General features: G+C 35.6%; 1 protein-coding gene across 1 annotated transcript in view; it reads right to left on the reverse strand.

Moving 5' to 3' along the window:
- LOC104390381 (inactive N-acetylated-alpha-linked acidic dipeptidase-like protein 2) overlaps window positions 1–21,348 on the reverse strand; it is a gene marked incomplete at its 5' end in the record, with an annotated part of 66,846 nt that extends 45,498 nt beyond the window's left edge. Inside the window, 3 exons of the mRNA XM_009999494.1 lie at window positions 10,779–10,925; window positions 19,574–19,693; window positions 21,143–21,348. Of these exons, the coding sequence (XP_009997796.1) occupies window positions 10,779–10,925; window positions 19,574–19,693; window positions 21,143–21,348 (473 nt within the window). The remainder of the gene's footprint in view (window positions 1–10,778; window positions 10,926–19,573; window positions 19,694–21,142) is intronic.
- Window positions 21,349–23,257: the final 1,909 nt, after the last annotated feature.

The following is a 23,257-nucleotide window of genomic DNA, read 5'->3' on the forward strand; positions in this document are numbered from 1 at the left end:
ACATCCTGGCATTCACAACAAATAGCTTGCTTAATGATTACTTTAGAAATAGTTAAATTACAAGCTAGGAAACTCAAATTATGCAACTAGTAATTCTTTAATATGCTCTCATTCCATACCTGACTAGATTCTTCTTTCCTATTGAATATTTCTTGGCATCTGTAATAAAACATCCCTCCATCCTTAACCTGGTAAAATAATGTACACATACCTCCAGAATATTTTTTTTTTCTTTGTTTGCTTGTTTGCTCATTTTTTGTTTGTTTGGGGTTTTTTTTTAAAAGATAATGCAGTGGAGGTTTCTCCACTCATCAACAATGCTCCAACCTGGAAAAATACAGTCCTTAGACTGAAGTTATTTAATCAATTTGACTTCACTGCTGTTAATATTTGTCAGCATTGTCTATGTTTGCACTAGCTTTGCCCTTCAGCACCTCATAATATTTGTGCCGCCAATTTTGGGCTACGCAAAAGTAAAAAACTCTTACAAAGGTACAACAGAGAGCAAGCAGCAAGAGCAAAAATCCTTCTGAAATTTGTACAGGTAGACCAAACAGTAGAAAACCACTAATCTAACACTGCTAGTCTACAAAGCAAATACAAAAAAGAAGGAGGAAAGCCAAGAGAAAGCTGTTTGTTTTCTTCACATAGACAAAAGAATAATGTCTAGTGGAGAATAATTTAGGGGTATAAAGCCTCTGCTCTATCAGTACTAAGAATACAATGTTACCTGTCCACATATATATATATATATATATGCTGTGTCTGTTTTATGAACTATTAACTTGTTTCACTCTTTCTGCCTTTTTTTTAATACAACAGCTTGAAGAGTAGAATTGCAGCAACCTGAGGGACACACACAGGGACACAGCCTGGTCACTAAAACACAAAGCAAGTCGGCAGTGTTCACCTTTGGAATCAACCTGGAAAACACGTTTAGTTGGGAAGTTGAATTCACCTGCAGAGCACACACTATACAGCTATGCTAGTGCCCAAAACTATTACCCAGAAATCCAGAGGCTTACAATTGCACTAGGACTTGTCTGCATCTGTATTCAAAACCACTGCCAGAAATTTGTCATTGTATGAAGGAGAAAGCCCCGCCGGAAGAAAAGAGAGCAGTAAGCACAACAAAAATATCTCTGAAATCTGCACTGCAGGCTCTCACTAATTCTTTCTTCCATTTTACCGTAAGAGAAGCAACTGGCATATGGTGTCTCGATAGCAAATATACAACTGTGCTCCTTTGTTAAACAGGTGTTTCACCTCAGGTAGCCTAAAATACCATCTCTTCTCCATTTTCCTTTTTTTCCTGGCATGGTGTAAGAGATTGAGCCACAGATTTGACTGGAAGAAGAATCAAAAAAAGAGTAATGAAAAAGCCTATCTCATAGACTAAAATATGGCTTATCATCAGCTATCTGGAATACTTTTAGTTTGGGAGAATGCTGCAGACTGAAGCAGAGTTTTAAACAGATTTGCTGAAAAAGTGGATTAGCTAGCACAGAACATACCCAAGCCAAAGTGTGGTTCTCTAATGTGTGGGTTAAACTGAATAAATGGAATGAAACCAAGCATTAATGTATGGCATAGAGGAATTCTCACTAATAAAGGCCCTTAAGGCTGTACATTTATTACAGAAGAGAGTGCTTGCCTCTCCATCTCACTAGTAGGCTGATTCTTCCCTTTCCAGTTCTTGACATCTAATAGTAATATTCCACCCTCAAAATGCACAAAGGATTATAAAACAATATAAAAAAGTTGACTTTAATTGGTTACTACTTAAATGAAACTAAAGAAATAACACACCTATGTTTTAAAATTATTTTTTGGAAAGCAAAGCTTTGCAGTTGCCACAGTCTAACGTGTGTCAAAAGTCTCATTCAAAGTGAGAACGACCCTACTTTGTGAAAATGGGCACGTCAGAAGGAGTTTGACAAGATGTTTTTCTTTGGTATTTCATACCATTTCATTTTGCTGAAGAAACTTTCAGAAAAGAAACAAAACCTGACCTATTTTCTGGTTTAATGTTCTGTTAATGATGCACACTAACCTTATGATGTCATGAGATGCTGGACAAAGTAAGAAAAATCAGACTACACAGAAAGCAGAAGAGGCATAAACAGAATCACTGCTGCACAGTTTTATTATTCAACTCAACTGTAGCCAGGAAAACTCAAGCCAACAGTCATCAGACTGGAAAAGAACATAAGCACTTTTCTCTAATCTCTCTTAATTTAACATTTACTTCTTTGCATTAGTAAATAAATTAAATTAATCACTGTAAAGCTATAAATTAATAGATTATAGTATAAAGAAAGCAAGTTTTAAGTTATCAGGATACTTGTATAGCTTTATTCCTTTTTAGAGTTTTCCCTTGATGCTTTTTAAACTGAGGCAGATCCAGCAATTAAATTAGGAGGAAGCAGCACAAGCCAGAAATGTGAAACCTCATCAGAGGAACTTCCCAAAGTTTCAGAAGGTCGGAAATAGGAGGCTCTGTTCAGATTCACTAAATGTGAGAGAAAACACCTTTTCTTCGCTGTGTGGTGTGAAGGATGCAAGAACATTTTGCAACATTTTATGGGCAATTATGTGCATTCAAATTATGCAGAAAAGATGCAGTACAAGTAAGGTGACCCTAACTACGTCCTGCCATAAGCTGTGTCTCAGCAGCAACACTTTGCATCATTGCATATATTATAAAGCATTGTGATCCCTATTTCCAGTTTTTATTTTTAGTCCTTAAAAGAACCTGAACGATTTCATTTCTTATGCTGAATGAAGAAATCTGATTTTATCCACTGGACAGATATTGTGTGGATGGGAGTGTTTTGCAATAAGAACCAAAACAGGCTTTTGCTAAGAACAATAATGTCTCCAAAGATAATATTTATTTCTAAAAGGCCTTATTAAACAGCTCTTTAATTTGCCATGGTAATATACATCAAACATTGCTAATTTAATTTGAGAGAATGTATCGTTGACTCAAAACAGCTGTTTGATAGTCCAGAGATCTTTTTTTTTTCTTCAAACCTCTGAACTACTTCTAGTATCTGCTGACAGAAGACAAGTTCTGATACTTATTCCAGATACTCTGCCAAAAGATATTTAGTTGGCTTGTTGAATTTAGCCACTCAGAATAACAATGGTAAAATGTTATCCTCAACGCAACACACCATTTACTTCTCCAAGGAGGACAGATAATTCAGTGCTTTCTATCCTTAGATAACATATTTTCAGTAACTAAATGCTTCAGGAGGCTATGAAATGGAAGTAATAATTAGTGTCTAAGCAAATTTCTCACGTGTTTTTGCATATTCCATTGACCCAGTGAACTTTCAGGCTTTCTTCCATTGACTTTCAATTCCAAGAAAAAGAAGAGCCTGTGAGAGAATCTACAAGGAAAGGGTTCACAGCAACAACATGTATCCGTGCAGTATGACTGCTAAAGCAGCTGTAAATTTTTGGTCCTGTAAGGCAGGTTTATGTAAAGAATATTCCCCTTCTGGATGCACTGTGGAAATGTTTAGGACACCGAAGTGCTAGGATTTGTGAGAACAAATAGATTCTTTCGGTGCCAAGTAATGTATCCAACTGATGAGGATGTCATTAGTTTCATTAACATTACTGGAATAACAAAGATGCTCTTCCATGAAATTACGTAGCTAAATATTAATATTATTCAATAAAACAACTCAAGCAATCAAATGAACATCAAATGTATTTTGTCTTGTAAAACACTGAGTCATTAACCTTAGCAGTTTCAGCATGCTCTTGCTATCAAATTCAACTAAATTAGCATCCAAGAGAACAGATGGACACATATTAATGTATTACTGGTGAGTACTAAGTAACACTGAATGTACTGAGAAATTAAAAAGCACTAATTTATGCTAAAGACAGAAAAAACATGTTGGTCAGAAGAAATTTACTATGAATAAATAAAAGCATATCTGTTACAGAAGCAGTATAGCCTATAAGGGAGAAAGGCAAGTGACAAAAGCAGCTGTGGTTTGGACCTACCTTCACAAGTAGCCCCAGGGCAATCTACTGGGGACCATTCAAACTATACTTTTGTTACACACTGGCAGTTCATGACTTGTCCTTGAACACAAATGAAACCTCTCCGTTCACCTTAGCACATCTAACTCCTATTGATACACCTTGACGACGATAAAGTTCTACTACATATTTCATAAAATCTCCCAACAGCCAACACAACAGCATCAAACTCTCCAGAGACAATATAGAAAAAGGAAATCCCGAGTTCCCAAGCAACGTGCCATTCTGAGGATGATACACATTTGCTTCTTTGCAAAGAATTTCTGGTATTCTAAGCACACCAGCACTATGTTTCTTTCATACATGCATGAAACATCTCCCATAGCTCACCATGGGCAGCTACCGGCTGTGTATTTCTTTAAAAATTTAACATATACCAGGGAGAAAGTGGAGAAGGAGTAAAACAGGGAAGGAGAGGAGCTGTACAGAGCTGTATGTTTCAGTGGAACTGCAGATCCTCACAGCAACGTATTGCTGTAATCCAAATCCCTATGAGTCTCGATACAGAACCTCTTCTAAGGATGTTCACACATATGCCACAGGCCTTGAAGTTCTGGTTTGAGCAGCTAAGGCTGAAGTTAGTAGACCATATCTTCACATATACTCTGCTCTGATCCTTAAATAATATAATGCTGTGATGCTTCTAACTGAAGTTTTTGATAAATATGCTTGGATCAGTCAGAAATCTCAAAATAGTAACTAACACTTTCCTGTCTGGAATGGGAGTGGAGGATAAACCACAAGTGAAGCAGAAAATTATCTGGATATGGAGTAAGAGTAAGATTAATGATGTGATGCAAAATACTGAGATAGGTGCATTAAGAATACAGAGATCTGAAACTTCAGAACAAAAATATTGATTTTAAGTAACTGTTTGACAAGTGAACTACATTAGTGATACAAAAATGGCTCTCAATAAAGGATTTAATGAATCAGACAACTCATGATTGCTTTAGTTGAGGAAAGTTTTTACAAGATCTGTCTTTGGAAGTGTAGTAGTGAACTTCTGCAAAAAATATTGTCCAAATGCTTCCTTCAAGTTACACTTAAACTTCTCACAGAGGTTTATTACTTACATACTGCCACTGAACTAAAAAAAATAATATAAACATCATGTCAAGATCATAACTGTAACAAACTGAATACATCAGTGAATCAATAATGAGAGGAAACAGAATGTCTTAGTTGTCGGTGGGACAATGGCATTTGTGGTAAGGTCCCAGTGTGGCCAAGAGGGCTGACTGAGTAGAGTCCTGAATCTTCACACACAGCCAACATCCTGAACTTTCCCATGCCACCCTGATTTCTATGAATATCTATTTTCAGTTCAAAATTTTACCTTGACACAGAAAGACCCAAGAAATGAAAGAGCAGTTAAAGGTCCCATCACACAGGACTACAATGGTTTTCCTAAATACTAATACCAGAACCCCACAACTTGTGTTCAGTACTGTACCTACACAGACAAAAATTGGTATAAACATCAGTTTCCCATTCACTTTTAAAAAAAGACACAAGGCAGCTGCACTGAAGAACACTCCATACTGCCTAAGCCCTCCCTCCACACTCAAGCACATGAAAGAAATAAAAGCAGCATCCAACACGGGAGTAATTTTTCAGTAAACTAGACCCTGAGTTCTTCCCATCAAGGACAGCTCCTGCTTCCTGCCTCATAACAAAGAAAACTTGGAAAGCTTTTGATTCCTTTTGAAAGAAATGCATGATGTGTCAGCCTAAGCATGTAAACACTGAAATCAAGAGACTGCACTGTTTCCCCAAAGAGTGATAAAACAGGAAGAGAAGAGGGCACACCAGGGAAAGGAAAGAAGCAGAGCCAGGCTGTAGAAACAACTGAGAAGCCACATTCATTGAAGAGTTAAGATTTAGTGGCCTCTGTTTTACACCAGCGTGAGTGAAAATCACTTTCAAGGGCTCTAATGAAAGTTGAAAGTTACCTTCAAAAAGTTATGCATATTTCAACAGAAATAAAAATCATTATGCATTCTGTCTAAAGAGGATACAGTCTCAAACTGCCAAAATTCTAAACTCTTCTACATATATTACATACAAACGCCTTCTATAAAGAAACCTCTCATTTTTTTTTTTCTAAATTAGCTTAGTGGTCCATGGTATTACACTATCTTGGTCTAGCTTGTGAATAATGTGACAGATAATTTTTATACTTCTTGCCTGTACTTAAGCTTGAGTGAAGACACAGAAAACAACTTTTATGGTCTAGGTGTAAATGTGCTGTAAGCCCTGCATACCCAAACTTGGACAGCTACCATAAAATATTTCATGCTAAATATGTGTCCATCAATAAATAAAAAAAAGAGGGGAGTAACTTAGATTTTCTCAAAACAAAATGCTAATGCTAACAGTGAAGTAACCTACAACATTATCAGAGAAAGGGTTTTAGATTAAGATAGGAATCATTATGTAATTGGGATGCTCTCAGAAGGACAATATGCAGATAAGATAGGAAATCACCTAGCTATAATTTAAAAAAAAAAAGATTCCTCATGAAACCATTGACTGCAACAACATAGAAATGGATAGTAACTGACTATTTCCATCTTGAAAAAAAAATCTCAAAATGCTTCTGTACCAGTTTACATTTGCAAGTGATCAGGACAGCTTCAAAATGATGAAGAGTTTAATGTTGCTTGATTTACAATGCTGAGGAAACAGTCAAAACTCTAACTGAAACCATGGCAAATCCAGATTATATTTTCTGTTGTACCAAACCATTAGACAGCCACTGCAAGGTTTTTTTTCTCAGTGTCTGTGATTTACTTATGTTCCAGTACTTCAGCAACTATAAATATATACAGCATATAAATATGCTGTAAACTGTGCTAAGAGAGAGATAATCAAAATGAATTAACTTGCAACTACAGGGTTGGTTCTTTCTCTTTATTGCAGAAGTTCACTACTACACTTCCAAAGACAGATCTTGTAAAAAGTACTTTCCTCTGTCCCCTTCTCCTAAGGATAAAAGGCAAGTGTGGCCATCAGATTATAATGTTGAATCCAGCCAAGCAAACTACATTTTTAAGTTGCTCCACCAAGAAGAGGGATAATTATACGGGGTGATGCTCATATAAAAACAAGGTGAAGCTTAAAGAAGTAAGGGAGAGAAAAAAAGAAAAAAAGAAAAAAAGAAAAAATCCCCTTTGTTAGAAAATGAAGTAGGGATGAATGGCTGAAGTTCCAAGTCTCTCTGAGAGGTAAAACTACAGCTAGAGACAGGATCCAAAACAATATTTTCCAGACCATACAGTTGGTTCTGGTATTAAATTTTTACATAATAAATGCAAAATGTAACATGCAAACTTAAAAAGATGCCAAAAAGCAACAGAAAAAGATTTTTAAAAGACCTGTAAGAGAAGAGAAACAGGGTAAGCAATTAAGTTATAAAGCAGTATTTTCCATTACACAGGCACACAGTCAATGTGTATCCATTCACATAGAACAACAATGAAGAATTCAAATAGAAACTAAATGCATGCTTGTCACATCATACACCATCATATCCAGAGATTTCAGTTATTTAAAATCAAGTAAACAAGAGCTGATAATCACACAACTGAGTAATTCCATTGATACAGAGTTCTTACCATAACAAAGGTAAGCCTGTGATCAAAGAACTCCTTTACTTTATGCTGCTTTTTCTTGTTGATGTAAAGCTAAGTGGAGGTGTTTCTAATACTATTATCCACTGAGGTGAAGACTAGTAAGACTTATTATCATTGACCTTTAGCAGTAGATAAACTCACATTTGAAATCAACATTACTTCTCTGCGTGGATGTAAATTCATCATGAAATTGAATGGCATGGCTAGTCCTCAAAGTAAAATAGTCTGTATTAGGAAAAGCTGAACAGTCTTTCTCCTACTAAATTACAAATCAGAACTTTACCCTCAGAAGGAGGTAAAACCAGCGCATCAGAGTACAGGAGGAGAGGAAGGCTTAATTGAGCAACCGTAAGAGCACCCTTGGAAATTGGGTTAATACTATGTTTTGTTCCACTTGAGAAATCCTTCCAAGTTTACTTCTTACCGGCAGACTAAAATGCTACATATTTTCTGCTAGCAAATAAAAAAGGTGCATTTCACTCAAGGCATTTTTGTACTAGGGGTTGAAAACTTAGAATGCACTTAACTAGCTCACAGATCTGACCACAGGTATTTGCCACACAAATTTAACCTCCCTGAGGCTGAGAGAGTCATTGCACTAGGTAATTTCAAACAAGACAGTTTTACTTAATCTCCTGGTCAGAATGTTTCCTCTTAAAATTTTTATTTCCTCTTATTTACTCCTCTAGTTCCTGCCAATGAAAAGCTTTTACAACCCTCTCTGAGGACTGGCATTACACTTAACTGTGTAAGAAACGTATTTCTGAAGCTGACCTGTAACTGTTGCTCTGTAGGCAGACTACAAGGCACAAGTCTTGGGCTTTTTAACTCTGAAACTGGTTTTGGTGGTTTTTTTGAGTGTGGAACAGCATCAGTTTTATGTGACACTGCATTCTATCTGATGGGAAGATAAAATGAACAACTAATGTATATTCCAGAAGAAAATTTCCTGCATAGGTCACAGCAGTTACAGAGTCAGCAGAGGAAACCAATGTGGCAAAATGCTGGTCTACAAAAGCACATCAAAACATCCTGTTTCTGAAATCTGTTTTCCCAAATCCAAACCTTGTTTTGCAATGAAGCTGAGGCATAGTTCAAAAAGAGGAATGACTTAAAAACAAACAAGCAAAAATCTCTGTCTGCAACTCAACACACTACTTTCAGACACTAACCTGCACAAGAGAAATTCCTCGAATGTCTATTATTACAGTTGTAAACCCAGAATAATTTGTCTGCCTTACAACAGTACACCTCTGCTTGATACAATAAACAGAATCCCCAATAAAAACCTGCAATAAATGTTAAACAAAAAGCAAATTGCTTCCCTGGAAGACTACTGCAAAGTAGGAGAGACAATGAGCATATATTTTGATGGAGTGTCAATAATCAGTACCATACATGACAAAAATATAGGAAATAATTCAACTTTGATCCTGTGTAACTTAATTTTTAGGAAAAAATCCATCCTCTTGCCAACACAAACTTAGACATTTTGCTAAGCAGACTTATTTCTCACATGAAATAGATGGGCTCATGGTCTCCTACTGTCTGAGAGGTAAATTACATGAATTTCAAGAGTGCAGATTACACTTATCACAAGATTATTTCTAGGAAATTATTTTGCAAGAAGGACCTAAGCTGAGTTTTCAACTGAATTTCCAAACTTGCTGTCATATTTAAGCAAAAATATTTCCTTTTATGATTTTAATTACATTCCTGAGTAATTATGACAGACAAAATTGCACATCTGCAAAATTAACTGAACATGAAGAATAATTTTGGTGGGATTGAAATAGAAAACAGCCAAAGGAACCTTCAGTGTTCGTACTGTAGATGTTGCTGGGAAATACTTATTTTTTTGATATAATGAAGTTCGTAGATTCTTTCCTATGGTCTCCAGATCCTGCACATATAGATCTGGAATGAAAACTGTGTGGAAAACCTGCTAAGTGACACAAGCAATTTGCACTGGTCCAGAATCTTGTCATAAACAATGCACTCATGGATCTTCTGCCTTCACACTTTCCTTACTGCCTTTGCCTAGCATTTCATCTGAAATAGAATACTTTGCTTAATAGGTGCAGTGATACGTGGAAACAGCAGTCCCATTATTTATAAAAATTCTTGACTTAATCTATTTAATTTACAGAACAACATCACAAGTCTCCAATATTTGCAGTATTTCTATTTTGCTTTGCATTTGTGGTACAGAAATCTATCAGCATGCAGTGCTAGGACGCATTCTAGTTCAACTCAGAATCAGCTTTGTTCTTGAACTTGGAAAGATGTGTGTGCTTATGTAGATAAGCACAGTGCAAGAAGAGAAAAGAAGGGGATTTTAAGTCAACGCATTGTTATCATTACAAGTAAACACAGCTTTTCTCCTTGCACCAGTGTATCTTGAAATAACTAATGCTAGGCTTCCAATCCTCAGCTGACCAAGAGAGGGTAAGTTTGACCTGTTCAGGTACAAATATAACCTACAATACTAATGGCTGAGGAAGGAGAAACTTCGTTTGTGTCCAAAACTAACAGTTTGTGTCCAATTACAACCTGGTCCCCAAACAGCATAACATGCCTTTCCCTTCCACTTATCTTGCAGAGAACAACAGACTAAAAAAGAACATGGTGTTTTGAAGACTACAATCAAGCACACAAATCTTTACAGCCAACAGTATGAAAATGGATATAAAATTCATTTTGAAGACTCTCATCCCCTGCAGGAAAAAAATACTCATCAAAATTAGTCTCCTCTACTTTGAAAGCACTCTGAAAAGTTGGGTAAGACAATACATTCCTTATAATACTATCAGAAAGATGAACATTTTTAACATAACACTCTCACATTTATTTTTGCTTTTCATTTGCTCAAAACATGTATCAGTTCATTTGAATGCCATGCCCATATAAAGTAAGTCACCTCTAAACTCTCTGGTCATCACCTGAAGAGCTAAAAAAATGTACTTCCAAGAGTTAACTTTCCACTACAACATGCTTGTCATGAAAAGAGAACTTGAGAAAATCTAATTCTACCTTTCTGCTATTTTCAGTTTGCCTATTTTTATTTATAACTACCTCTGATGTTTTGACGTCCTCGTAAGAAAACTGCGTGGCAGGTACTCCAAGATGGTTGATGAAATAATCTGAATCTCCCTGCATCTGCACAGAACTCACATTAGATCCTGAACATTTAGTCTTTTCCACACAGTTGAAGCTCTGGCTCTGAAAAATAAACAAATCAAAATTCTACTTAAGTTATTTGCAACCAGACTCATAACAACTCATATCACTCTCTCATTTATACAGCATTCTTTGTGTTGAGGCATTTGAGAAACAGGCTGAAACTTACACGAGTGCAAACAAGTATTAGCTGATCAGTAGTGAGTTTAAAAAGCTTTCAGCCTCCAATGATATATTCTTCAATCTTTGAGATCAAACATAGGAGAGAATGAAGAGTGAGCTGCAACATGGCTGAGTCTTTCAAAGGACAATGAAAGATTTCCAGTTGAAATGCTAGGAGGGGCAAGAGAAGAAGTCTTTGGTGGGGTTATGAAATGTCTCACACTGGCCAGGAGATTAGATGTCATCATGGTACCTTTTGGAAACACATTCTGAGATCTTTAATGGCTACTAAGGAGTATTTATTCAGTTAATAGCATACTCTCTAAAAGCAAAAAGCTTAAACAGATAATGATATTCAAGATTCATGGTCTATGAAATGCTACCAATGTAAATAATTTGCTGCAATTGCAGAGTAGGGGTTAAGAGAAAAACAATTAAAAGGCTAAAGATACATAAATACACATTTTCTGGATAAACTGCTTAAAAACATCATAGTCAATGACATGTTTGTATTTCATGAAAGTCTTTAATGATGAAATCTTAACAACAGAATTACAGTAAGTATCAGTCAAAACTGGAAAAGAAGACTGAGTGTCACATACTAGGGTAGCTTTCAAATTCATTATGTAATTAAACACTTAATAAACAGTAGGCAGAAAGACTTTGAACATATATTAGAGCAAAAAAGCTACTTAGGTTTTCAAGAATGTTAAGAAGTTGAAGTACTACAGATTATTTACATTTAGCTAACTGTTTATACAGTATAACTTCCTCAGACCTACCTACTAAAGTACTTTTAGACACAAAAACTGTGTAAAGATTAATTTTCCTTTTATACTAAAGTACAGCAGAGTCTGTCTATTAAAGTTCCTGAAGTTTGGAAGAAAGAGGTTTAAGAGCTAGAAAGAGACAAATCTTGGTATTTTTCCATTTTTAAATTAGCATAATTATTGCTTCACAGTTTCACTTCAGTGCCATGAAGAATGCAATTGCACATTACCCAGTATAAATAAGAGCTGCAGATTCTCAATGAAAATTACTTTAAAATACCTCCTACCAAAATGTACAAGCACCATCTCAAGTTTCTTTCAACATGCAGCAGTCAGAAATCAGGGAAAGACCATTTTCCCAAATTGTAACTGGAATTTATGACAGGCAGGACAGCTTCCCTGCTTGGACAGAGAATGCCTCATCCTTACTGCAAGCCAAGTAGGCATCAAGGAAGAACAGAGACGAAAAACTGAAAAAAATAAAATAAATGACTGCTGCTAGGAAAGAAGGTGATGTCTAAGAAAAGCCTACTAGGGAATGTGGGCCACAGAATCAGAGATGGGAGAGAAGATTACACCAATGCCAAAGGCCAGAAACACAGGATTGAAAAGAATTTCAAGTTCTTCAATTCGAAATAAATTGTCAGTCAACATGTAATAGCAATTGACATTCTGCTTTCCCTTTGCTTTTTTTTTTTTCCCCTTTGCCAACTAATCTGGTCTTTTTGCATTATTAAATCTAAAATGGTGTCATTTCCAAAACCTCCAAACCCCTTTGTAACTTCACAATTTGATTAAATTTAATTCTGATAATCGACATAATCTTTAATATATGCACAAAACCAACTTCTGAGTTCCCAGTTTAGGAAAAAAAAAAGATCAACTGTAATTGCTTTGCATTACTTCACCAGTTGCAGTAAGGTCCTATTTAACGATCCTTTAAATGTTACCTTTCATGTAGGAACCCCCCCATCTTTAAAAATGCATCTAGAATAAATTATCAACAACATTTCCTGTAAGAACTAACTCCCTACTGTAGAGTAGGCAAACTACATTTATTCAGCTGGTTAGTTGTACAGTAAACCACACATAATAGTACTATTTGGATCAGTCAGTTGCTTAGGCTGGTCTCCACTGTGTCAATCAAGCCCTCCCTTTAGACTGGAAGAAAATCAAGCCATGTGGTTAGACTGTAATCAAGGAGTGGTTCATGTCAGTGCAAAGATGCTCATGGTATTAGTAATTGAATAGTTTTATTTCTCTGGAGTTCATTCTGGCTTTCAGCATCATGTTGCAGGTTTATATTACAAATTGGGGAAAATGAAGAGTACCATATGGCCCATTAAATAAATTTAATTTGGATTAATGTTGTAAAATAGACCTGATACTATGAAGTACAATCAAGTGGTACTTCACTATATACTTTATTCTACCACTAATTTCAGCTAAGCATTCATAGGTGCCTTTTGCTGCCATGTTAATATCCTAGTATAAATAAAAGCGTATATTAAAAAAAAATAGTAATAATTTATTGGTCATTTCTACAGTTCACATGTACCTGTTCTGGTTACCTTCTTTCCTTTATGTGACTCCAGCAGAGTTAAAACCTTTGCAGCTTTTGACAACAGATTACAATGTCTAAGTAGTTTTCAAGAGGACAAATAAAGAATGACTTAGAATTCTTACAAGATGTCAGTGATCTCAGCTTCAGAACTACAGCAAGGAAGCTTATTCTTAATGAATAATCAATCTCTATTTCTTGAGCTGAATCACCACCTCTGTTGATAATTGGTGCAAGGCAAATGCACTTAAGAAGCAGAAGCATAAGACCATCTAGATGAAGTAAAATTATCTAAACAAAGCACTACAAGAATAGGAGTAGAATAACAAGACTCCTCCTAGTGAAATCATCCTGTAGCACTGCAAAATGAGTCACAGAAAGCATGCATTTAACTCTCTGAAATTTGCCCTAGTTTTGGTTCCTCAGTATCATCAGAACAAACGTGAGATGTTCCTTGAAGGCACACACACTTCATTAATACGATTATCTTATCACTAGGGAAAAACAACTCTCACAAGAACTAGTGTTTATTTAAATACATCTGGGATAAATAATTTATCATCTTAAATTCTTCTGATACCTATTGGAATGCAGGTGATTCTCAAACAGATCACTATGGCTGCCAAGGATCACCATTAATGCCGCAGCAATTTCCCCACAATACGCACTTTGTTTTCTTACACAAAGCACTGGCATCTGGAAATTGCAAGAATAAACTGGTTTTTAGCTTGTCTGGGAAGATAATACTGTATTTTCACAAGCAAAAACTGCCTCTTAGATAAACCACATGGCTTTAAAAGAATTGCTCTTTGAAAATGCATGCAGGCATCCTGCATGACAGAGACGACCTTTTTCACCCAGGGGGGCAAAAGAAACTGAAAACTGTGACAACAAAGCTTATAAAAGGTCAGATCAAACTGAGCCTACCCAAGTCCCAGTTCTGACACTGTATTCAGATTTCTATTGAACCAAGGAAAACTCAGTGCAAGTATGCAAGACAAGATGCCATACTTAAAACTCCAGTTTTACCTTTCAAAAAAAGTGAAAAAGAATTTTTACCTTTAGCGATGACTTCCTAACAAAATTGGAAAGCTATAATGCCAGTGGTTCATGAACAAAGTATGAAGAAATATGTATAATTGGTGTTAAATATTTAAATATATGTTGTACTACTTTATAAATTTCTATTCTTTTTTATTTAGTTTACAGCTACAAAACATGAGACAAGCATAAACATGTACTGCTTGTTTGAGGTTTTGTTTTCTGTTAAGCAGCATTTGTATGTTTTGAAATAATTGTCTTAGGTTTTTTAAAAATATAACCATCAGTGTAAGGTCTTTATAACAAATGAGACCTCATTGGGCTGAACCACATTTTATATGCAAAGTTTAATTCAAAGTGGTAATAAATAAAAAAGGCAGTAAAAAAATTATATAGTGCAAATTTATTTCCTTTACTGGACTTTTTCTTCATTTAACTTTATCTACTGAAAGTCTCTCTCTCTTATGCTTTTTGTATACTGAATTTTATTTGTCCTTTCTATACCTAAATTGAAGTAATAACATAGAATGTTAGGGACTGGAAGAGACCTCAGAAGATCATCTAGTCTGATCCTCCTGCCAGAGCAGGTTCCCTTAGAGTAAGTTACAAAGGGGCACAACCAGATGGGTTTTGAATGTCTGCAGAGAAGGAGACTCCACAACCTGCAACAAGACTCTGTCCCACTGACCACAACTCTGTCTTCTTTCCTTCAACCAGTTCCCAATCCACCTCACTACCCAACCTATTCAGACCACACTTCCTCAGTTTAAATGTGAGGATGCTTCAATTAAAGAAACAATCAGCACCAAAACAGAAACAAAAACGGTTGCTCATTGCCACTAACATTTCCCAGTTCTATGCAAGAATCATCACCCTACTACCAGATTTCAATACTCTACTAGTCATAGTTCACAAAAAAAATTTGAACAAGGAGATGCATTTTGGAGCTAAATCTCACAGACACGAAGAAACAATAACTGGTTCTACCAGTCCGAAGGAGACTTCTACTTTCAAGAGATGTACAAATTACTACATCAGGAAATAAGCAGATACCAACTACTTAAATCTGCACTTTGGATTAATACCAACAGAATCAAGATACACGTGTATCGAAGCATATCTTATGCACCTGTCATTCTGAACACTACTTAAGTATGTCTGAGACATATAAATTAATTTCAGCCACCAAATTTCATCCTACTGTTGAGGGAGATGCATCAATTCACTGAAGCTGATCTTCAGGGTATAATTTTATTTTGTGTATAATGATAACTTTTGTTCAATACATAAAAAGGTTGTTGTAAAAAGAAAAAGGATCACCAGTCGAAAAAAGGGAAAAGATAGATTAATATTCAGCTGTGATGACTTTGATAGATTAAAAAAAAATAATCCTAATATTACTGTGATAGAAGACAAGCGCAGAGCATCTGAGAAAGTTGTAGAAGCTTGTAGACTGGAAGTTGAAATGGACCAGGGAGACTTATTTTTGCAGTAGGATGAGAAGCTGGAATAGTGACTGCTTGAAGTCCTTACCAGTTTAGGCTTTGTATCATCAAAGGTGCTTTATATGTTAATTTGTATATACATTTTACCTAATCACCCCTTAACCTTGGAATCTGTAAAATAAAATTCTGAGCTCCTTTACAGAAAAACAAAACAAAACCAAACCAAACCCCAAACAATAAACCAAGCAAACTACATCTTTGAGTTTCATTTACAACAATGATCCACTCATTTACAGGGAGGAGAAAGATTTTATATGATCCCCCACTCCCCAATTCCCCAGAACCCCAAAGAAGTATCTACTGCAATATAATTGGTTCCAAAGCACCCTCGATTCTGAACATTCAGCTCCATTTTAGCTCTGCAGGCAGCTGTTTTACAAGCTTACTTGAAGATATTGGTTAAATAAGATCGATGACACTTTTGTGGTGTTTGGATTTAATTAAATATTTTGAGTGACAACTGCAAACACCTACCACTACTTGTTTTAAGTAAAAATCTAAACATCACACAAAGCTTGATAAGCAGACTAAATGCAGCCAATAAAACATAAACAATAAAATACACCAGCCAATACAAGCTTTTTTTAAAATAAGGAAACTACGATCAACAATTTTGAAATTAGCATGAAATACAGAAATGTAAAACATGATACTACTATGCACTTCATGTACGCTGCCTACTGTCTCAGTCTATTCTATATAACATAATATTCTCTTTTGTTCATAAATCATTACTTGGTAGACTATAGCTTTGTTGTATGAGAGTTGAAATTACCTTAAATAAATTTTCCTCTCATCTTAGTGCCAGTTGGATAGAACAGAATAACTTTAAGCACTTTTGTATTAACTTTTCTATCTTACCTAGTAGCCGAAGTTACTACCTTTTTACTGAGTTTCTAGCTATATCTATTAAATTACTTACAATTACTCAAAATATTTCACCTTTTTTACTCTATAACACATAAATGGTCTGCTTTTCATTTTTCAGAGGCATTTTTTCCACATTTACCTACAAACTAAAAAGTGCTTGGTGCTACAAAAAAAATAAATTATTTGTCTGTCACATACAAAAGATTAATAGAATTAAATGCTGCTAAATAGCACGGAAAAATATTTCGAAGAGTATTTTTCTAATTTCTGGTAAGGAAAGTGCTTAGCTAATTTTTTATAGTTTTAATTGTCTCTTTTCCTTAGGAGAAAGAAGCAATGAGTTTTCCTGGGTTCAGCAATAACAGCAGACCTGGCTTGATCAGCAGTGGTCATCCAATCAGTTAAAAGAAAAGAGCAATTATTTTACATTTCATAATAACTTCTTAACTTGTGAAATGCTAATTATAGAAAAATTCATTAATGGCCTTATTTACAGAGAATAAATGCCATCATCAAACAAAACGAATTTACTAACGACACTGCCAACAAATGGTGATTCACTATCTGAGCAAGTGAATAAAAAATTGTTTTCCTTACAAAATAATAGCAGGCAAAATATAACTTGGCAGTATTTCCCTCTTGTTAATGTGGACACTAATTAGCACAGTTATATGAAGAATATTTGAATTAAAAATGTCAAGGTCTCAGAATTGTTTGAATTCCTCTTTGCTTAATTAATCCAAATATTTAACTTAGCTTCTTCAAGTAATTTGGTGTTTCAACCAGAATCCCACTGATAGGCACATGAAATTATTTGCAGATTGCACCCTTTTGAAATCTGCAACTAAAATAAAGACATAATCCTTTTACATAAAACATCTTGAAGATGTCATAGTCTGTTAATTACTCAAGCACTTACCTCATTCTCTGACCACCAGACCTCACATAGCAGACAATTCATCAGGTTTGTGATTTTTCTTTTTATTGTTAAGTCTAGAATATTCACACAAAGTACATTTTTGCTAAAACCTCTTTCCAACTTTTCCTACCGTTTCAAGAAATTAAGAAAAAAACTGTTTCAGAAGCTGTAGTGATTAGCAAGTGCCCAAAACTATTTCAGAAAAAGCCACATATTTAGAGCACAGAAAGTAAACACTGTTGCATGCACTTGCCTATCTTTGCCATTTCTCCACAGTTCTCTTTAAGCTGTGGTCCTTGAAGCATTCATGGAGTGCTCTGCATTTAGTATGATTTTTATTCCAGTTTTATTTTGCAGGACAAACCACAGTTTTTTATTGCTTTTCCTAGAATCCTAACACTTAACCTTTGTAGGCATTTGTGGTAAGTATTAATAGTCGCTAGAAAAACATTCTTCCTCTGTCTTACAATTTTAGCCCAACAGTGAGCATTGAACGAAACCTAACTGTCCTTAGTGTGAATGGTCAGCAGATCTTAGTCTCTCCCTCATCAAAACAGTGTTGCAAAACTGTGCAGGAATAGGAAAAAAATAATGTAAGCCAGTCATGTTTGTTGTGAAGCCTAAAATTGGAAGCGTGATTTTTACCACTGAATTTTGCAAAGGTACAGTGTGGTATCTTCCACATGTGCATAATTTTATATCTAACTAAAAGAGACTGGTTATTTTTTCTTGTTATTTTAAAACATACTGATGTTATTAATTCTAAATTTCTGTTTCACCTTTTTATCTTCTAACAAACCTATGTTCAGAGAACTACTCCTCCAAATTCGAATGATCCTTGTGTCTCACTGGACTTTTTAAGTTCTTTGCAACTTCCACAAGAAGCTTATGGGAATGAACTCATAATTTCTTCAAGATCAGATGAGCTCCAAAAAGACAAACCCTACCCCATTTGCACTATATAATTTGGAGGTAATCTGTAATTACGTTGTCTTCTTGGCAAGTGCTGGAAGTAAGATCAGTATTCTTTACAAGATGATCATCCTTTCAGAGAAAATCTTCTAGACATATGGTAAATTGTGAGTACCCATGGGAATAAATGAAGACCCATGCTGGGCTGTTGCATCACTGTCAATATACTTGACATGAATTCAGAAATCTAGCCAGCATTTGGAAGCAGTAATTCCTACCATTTTTTTTAATGTCAGAAACTATGAGAGTGGCATTGATTATAACTAACATTACCCTACAACAAATAAATTATACAGAGTAACTTGCATGCATTTGATTTTAAATATTTATAAATTCAGCAACTTCAGATTAACAGCAATAAGGTCATTAATGTCTACATGCACCTACACCAGCAAAACTACAGTAAGTTCTGACTGCAGACTAGTTACAAATGTGGAGCTGAGCACTGAACTCGACACACTATTTTAGAGTCATACTCTCCCTGTGTGCCATGTTACATCTGGTAAATATACAGGTTTAAACGCAAACTGCAAAACAGTTTGGAAAGACCAGATTAGGAAGAGAAAAATGTACTTTGTGCTAAGTTATAAAAATGCTATTTAAAGATGCTAAAAGGCAAAAAAGCTGTAGGGCACGCAAGTATGGCAGTATTTGGTATAATGAGCTGTTGAAATAAGCTATCATTTCCAACCTCTTAATGCAACTTGCAATTTGTAAACTAAAATTGAACCCGCTTACTTAGTAAAAAAAGTCCACATGTATCTGTGAAGTTAAAATCCTTATAAAAAAACAACTTCCACCTATAGTTTTATCTAAAGACAACCAGCATCAAGGATGTTACACATGTAACCTCATAAACCACATGTGAAAGAAAATATTTTACTTCTAACCTCTGTTGCCAGTTGCTGGAGAGAAGGGGATGCAACAGGGTATAAAGTTGAGTTGCCTCTGACCGGACTATGGAGGCTAACGTAAGCCACAACATTTCTTTGAAGAACTCTCTTCAGATCCTAGGACACAAGCATAGCAATGGTTATTACTAGGCATCATTATAATTAAGACTCGATTTGTCCTTTCAGTTTCTTCTAGGGAAATACTGCATCCTACGTTTTTGTCCTCTGCGATGCGCCAAGTTTTACTTCACTACTACTTCTTACAATACGCTGTTAAGACCTTCAAAGGGTATCTTAGTGTTATTTCTCTGTGTAGCAGAAGTTATAATTCCATTTCACACATTGTCTCGACAAAACGCAAACAGGCCTAGGAGGAATTAAAAATGACTACACTTGTAAAGGCCAAAAATGAAAACATTTCATACTGTGAAACAACGAGAAGGCTTTTAAACTTATGCCTGACAGAAGATAAACTTTAAAAGCTATCTTTATTAACAGTTAAATGTACTCAAAATGTTAGAGACCACATTCAGGTTTGAATTGTATAACTTTCCCAGCATTTTTATTTTATTTTGTTGTAGACTACAAAAATAGCATGTACAAAGTGTTTCAATTATTATCTCTTTTAAAAAAGATCCTCTTTGCCTTCTCAGTAATGAGTTACTCTTTGCATGAAGTGCTTTTTATATTGAGCAGAAGGGGTGTAACGCAATTACATCTGATGTAAAGCTGACTTGAAGTGGAACTAAACAAATTTTGCTTCCAGCCTGGATCTTTTCAATTTGATTTTTTTCACCCCATCTTGTTTCGAAGAATAATCATGTTGGAAGTATGAAACTTCCATAAGAGCTAGCTGCTTCTTACAATTAACTCTTCATTTTAGCTACTGTTTTAATTCAGCAGCCATGAAACTCTCTGCTAACTATTCCTTCCATCAGCTGAAGTCTACTGTAATCATATATCATCAACAATACTCTGATGAGGTATTTTATTTCAGTAACTTGATTTCTATTCTGCTGAAAGCAAAAGCCTAAGGAATTGTCTGTGCCAGATTTATCTAACTCCTTGGCACAAATATGTAAAAAATTAAACAGCCCTAGCCATGGAGACATTGAAGTGTTTATGTAATTAATGCAAACCATGGTATAGTTCTCTTCATTCACTGTGCTCTTGAGTCACTCCACCCCATACTAAGCCTATCAAGTAAAAATTCGTAACTGTTGAACCCCCAAGAAGGAGAAAAAGCCCTCTAAGCTGCTCCTGCACCCAGGTCTTCCTGAGGTTTTCCTCTCTCACCCAAACTCTGGTAATACCCCCTTGTTCAGCCCTCTGCTGAGGTAGGGAAGGGAATCTGCTCACAAAGGTGCTGTATTTGCAACTTTCACAGCTATGGGAACAACTTCCTAGCCCATTATCACACATGCTCTGTTCCACAGGAACTGCCTCTATAGATGTCTTCACTGCATTTACTGGAGCACATGAATGCACATAGAGAGATGTCACAGACTAGTTAATGAAAGCTCACAACAGTAGTAATCATTGCAATGAATCTTAAAATTTTTTTACCTCCGCCCATTCATATGAACCAATGTTCCCAAAGGAAGTTCCTCCCCACGAGCAGAAAACAATGGTCCGATCAGGTCTCCAGCCTTTCTTAACCTTCAGCATCAAGGCTTGTATAAACGCTGTGATGATAGCAGTGCTACTGGCCCATTCTTGTCCACCATATGTATTCAAACTGCTGTGGTGACTACCAATAATGACGTATCTGTCTGAAATGTGAAAAAAGACAGACGAGAATCTTATTTCTTCTGGATGCTAGCATTAAATAAGTGTAAAAAACCTTAAAGATAAACTGTATTAGTAGTCTGTAATGCCATTAATACAACACAATGCTGTCAACTAAAAATTATATGATTATGTGCAAGACAATCATACAATATAAATACATAAACCTGTGAATACTACTGAAAAATAAGCTAGTAAATATATGTATATACTTTTCCAATTTAATCCCTGTGTCCTTGCCTTCATTGTTTGCTTATTACTCCCCATTCTTATAAATTTGATAATTTTTACAGCCAGGACTTCATAACATAGATAATCTAATGAAGTTCTATGCTTACCCTGGAGTGCTAAGAAAAAAAACACAAATGAATAAGCAGGAAACTCTATCTTCAATACTTATTAGTGTCCAAAAAGGAAAATAAAAGGTGTGGTAGTACGATGAGAAACATAGAGAAAATACAGAAAGTATTAGTACTCCCTCACCTGGAAGACTGTGTTCAGTGCTCACCACCCTATCTCAAAAAAGACATTGCAGAAACAGCAGTTGAGAAGCTGGTAACCAGAAGGGTTATGTATCAGGACTTAGACTTCCATGTAAGGAGACATTGAAAATACCTGGATTGCAGGTTTAGAGAGAAGACATGACAGAGGAATAGAGATAATGAATGATACAGAAACTGTAAGTCAGCAACCTTGATGATAGTGGAAGAAAGTATTTTATAAAATGAAAAGAAGCTTCAATCTGATACAAAGAACGTGCCTATAATTACCCAGAAAAAAAAATCACTTTTTTTTTTTTTTTCCCAGATACACTCAATGGCATCTTTATCTCTCAAAGCATAGTATATAACCTAAATAATAACTCACAAGTCTAAAGAACCTTATTTTATTCCAAAAGGATGATGTGGTATGAAGCCACATGAACAACGTGTGTTACTGATGTGTCAAGACGTCTAAGCAGAGTTAAGCTGAATGACTTACTAAACTATTAGTGATGAAATTGCCATCAAAGCCTCTTTGAAGGATTGCTTACTGGTTGGGTTCTGATGTTTAGTAAAGCCTATTTCTTGTCCAGATCTAGACTTTTAAAGGTGTTCTTTCCATATTTCAGGATATTGACAGAAAACAGAACAGCTATGAAGTGATGCCAGATCCACAACAACCTCTGGGTGTCATTTGGGTTCCATAAAGAGAAAACGTTTTGGTTTTCTGCCAGTTTTCTTTCTTTAGCCAAGGGGATTCATCCTTCACTGTTGTCAGTATACTGGAATGTAGCAACACATAGGTGGTAAAATGCCCATGTTTTATATTTATTATAAAATTAAATATTTATTCTTCAGGGTTTTTGGTTTTTTTCTGTGAATGCTGCCTAGAAGCAATTCTAACTGAACACAAACACACTTTGATTACAAAATCATCCTCTGACTGGAATTTTACCAGTGTTGTTCAACAAAATACGTGGTGATACAGTTTTATAAGGAAACAACAATGCTTTACAAACAGGGCATCTGTTATGTACCTACAACACATCTTTCATCATCTGCCTGGGGGCTGCATATCTGCGTAAATTAAAATCTCCTTCTAAAAGCAGAAACTCAAAATGTCAATGTAACTTTAGACAATTTAATGTTCTGAGTTGAAGGGCCACTAACACAGGTTGATCAGACAGGATCATTGCTTGCCCTGTATTATAATCTCTGTCCAGTCTGTGAACAGTGCATGTGAAAAGGAGTGAAAAAAGACCTTATGTAAAGTATTATAGGATATTTTGTTGGAAAAGAGAGCTACAAGCAGCAACTTACTGTAGGAGATTCCAGCTGAATGAACAGGGGTAAAACATTACAGCTGGTGCCTCCTTTGAAATTCTTCATTTTTGCACTTCTCTCCCTCTTA

This window comes from Chaetura pelagica, unplaced genomic scaffold, assembly GCF_000747805.2.
Source record: "Chaetura pelagica isolate M959 unplaced genomic scaffold, ChaPel_1.0 scaffold1156, whole genome shotgun sequence".
Taxonomy (NCBI): Eukaryota; Metazoa; Chordata; class Aves; order Apodiformes; family Apodidae; genus Chaetura; species Chaetura pelagica.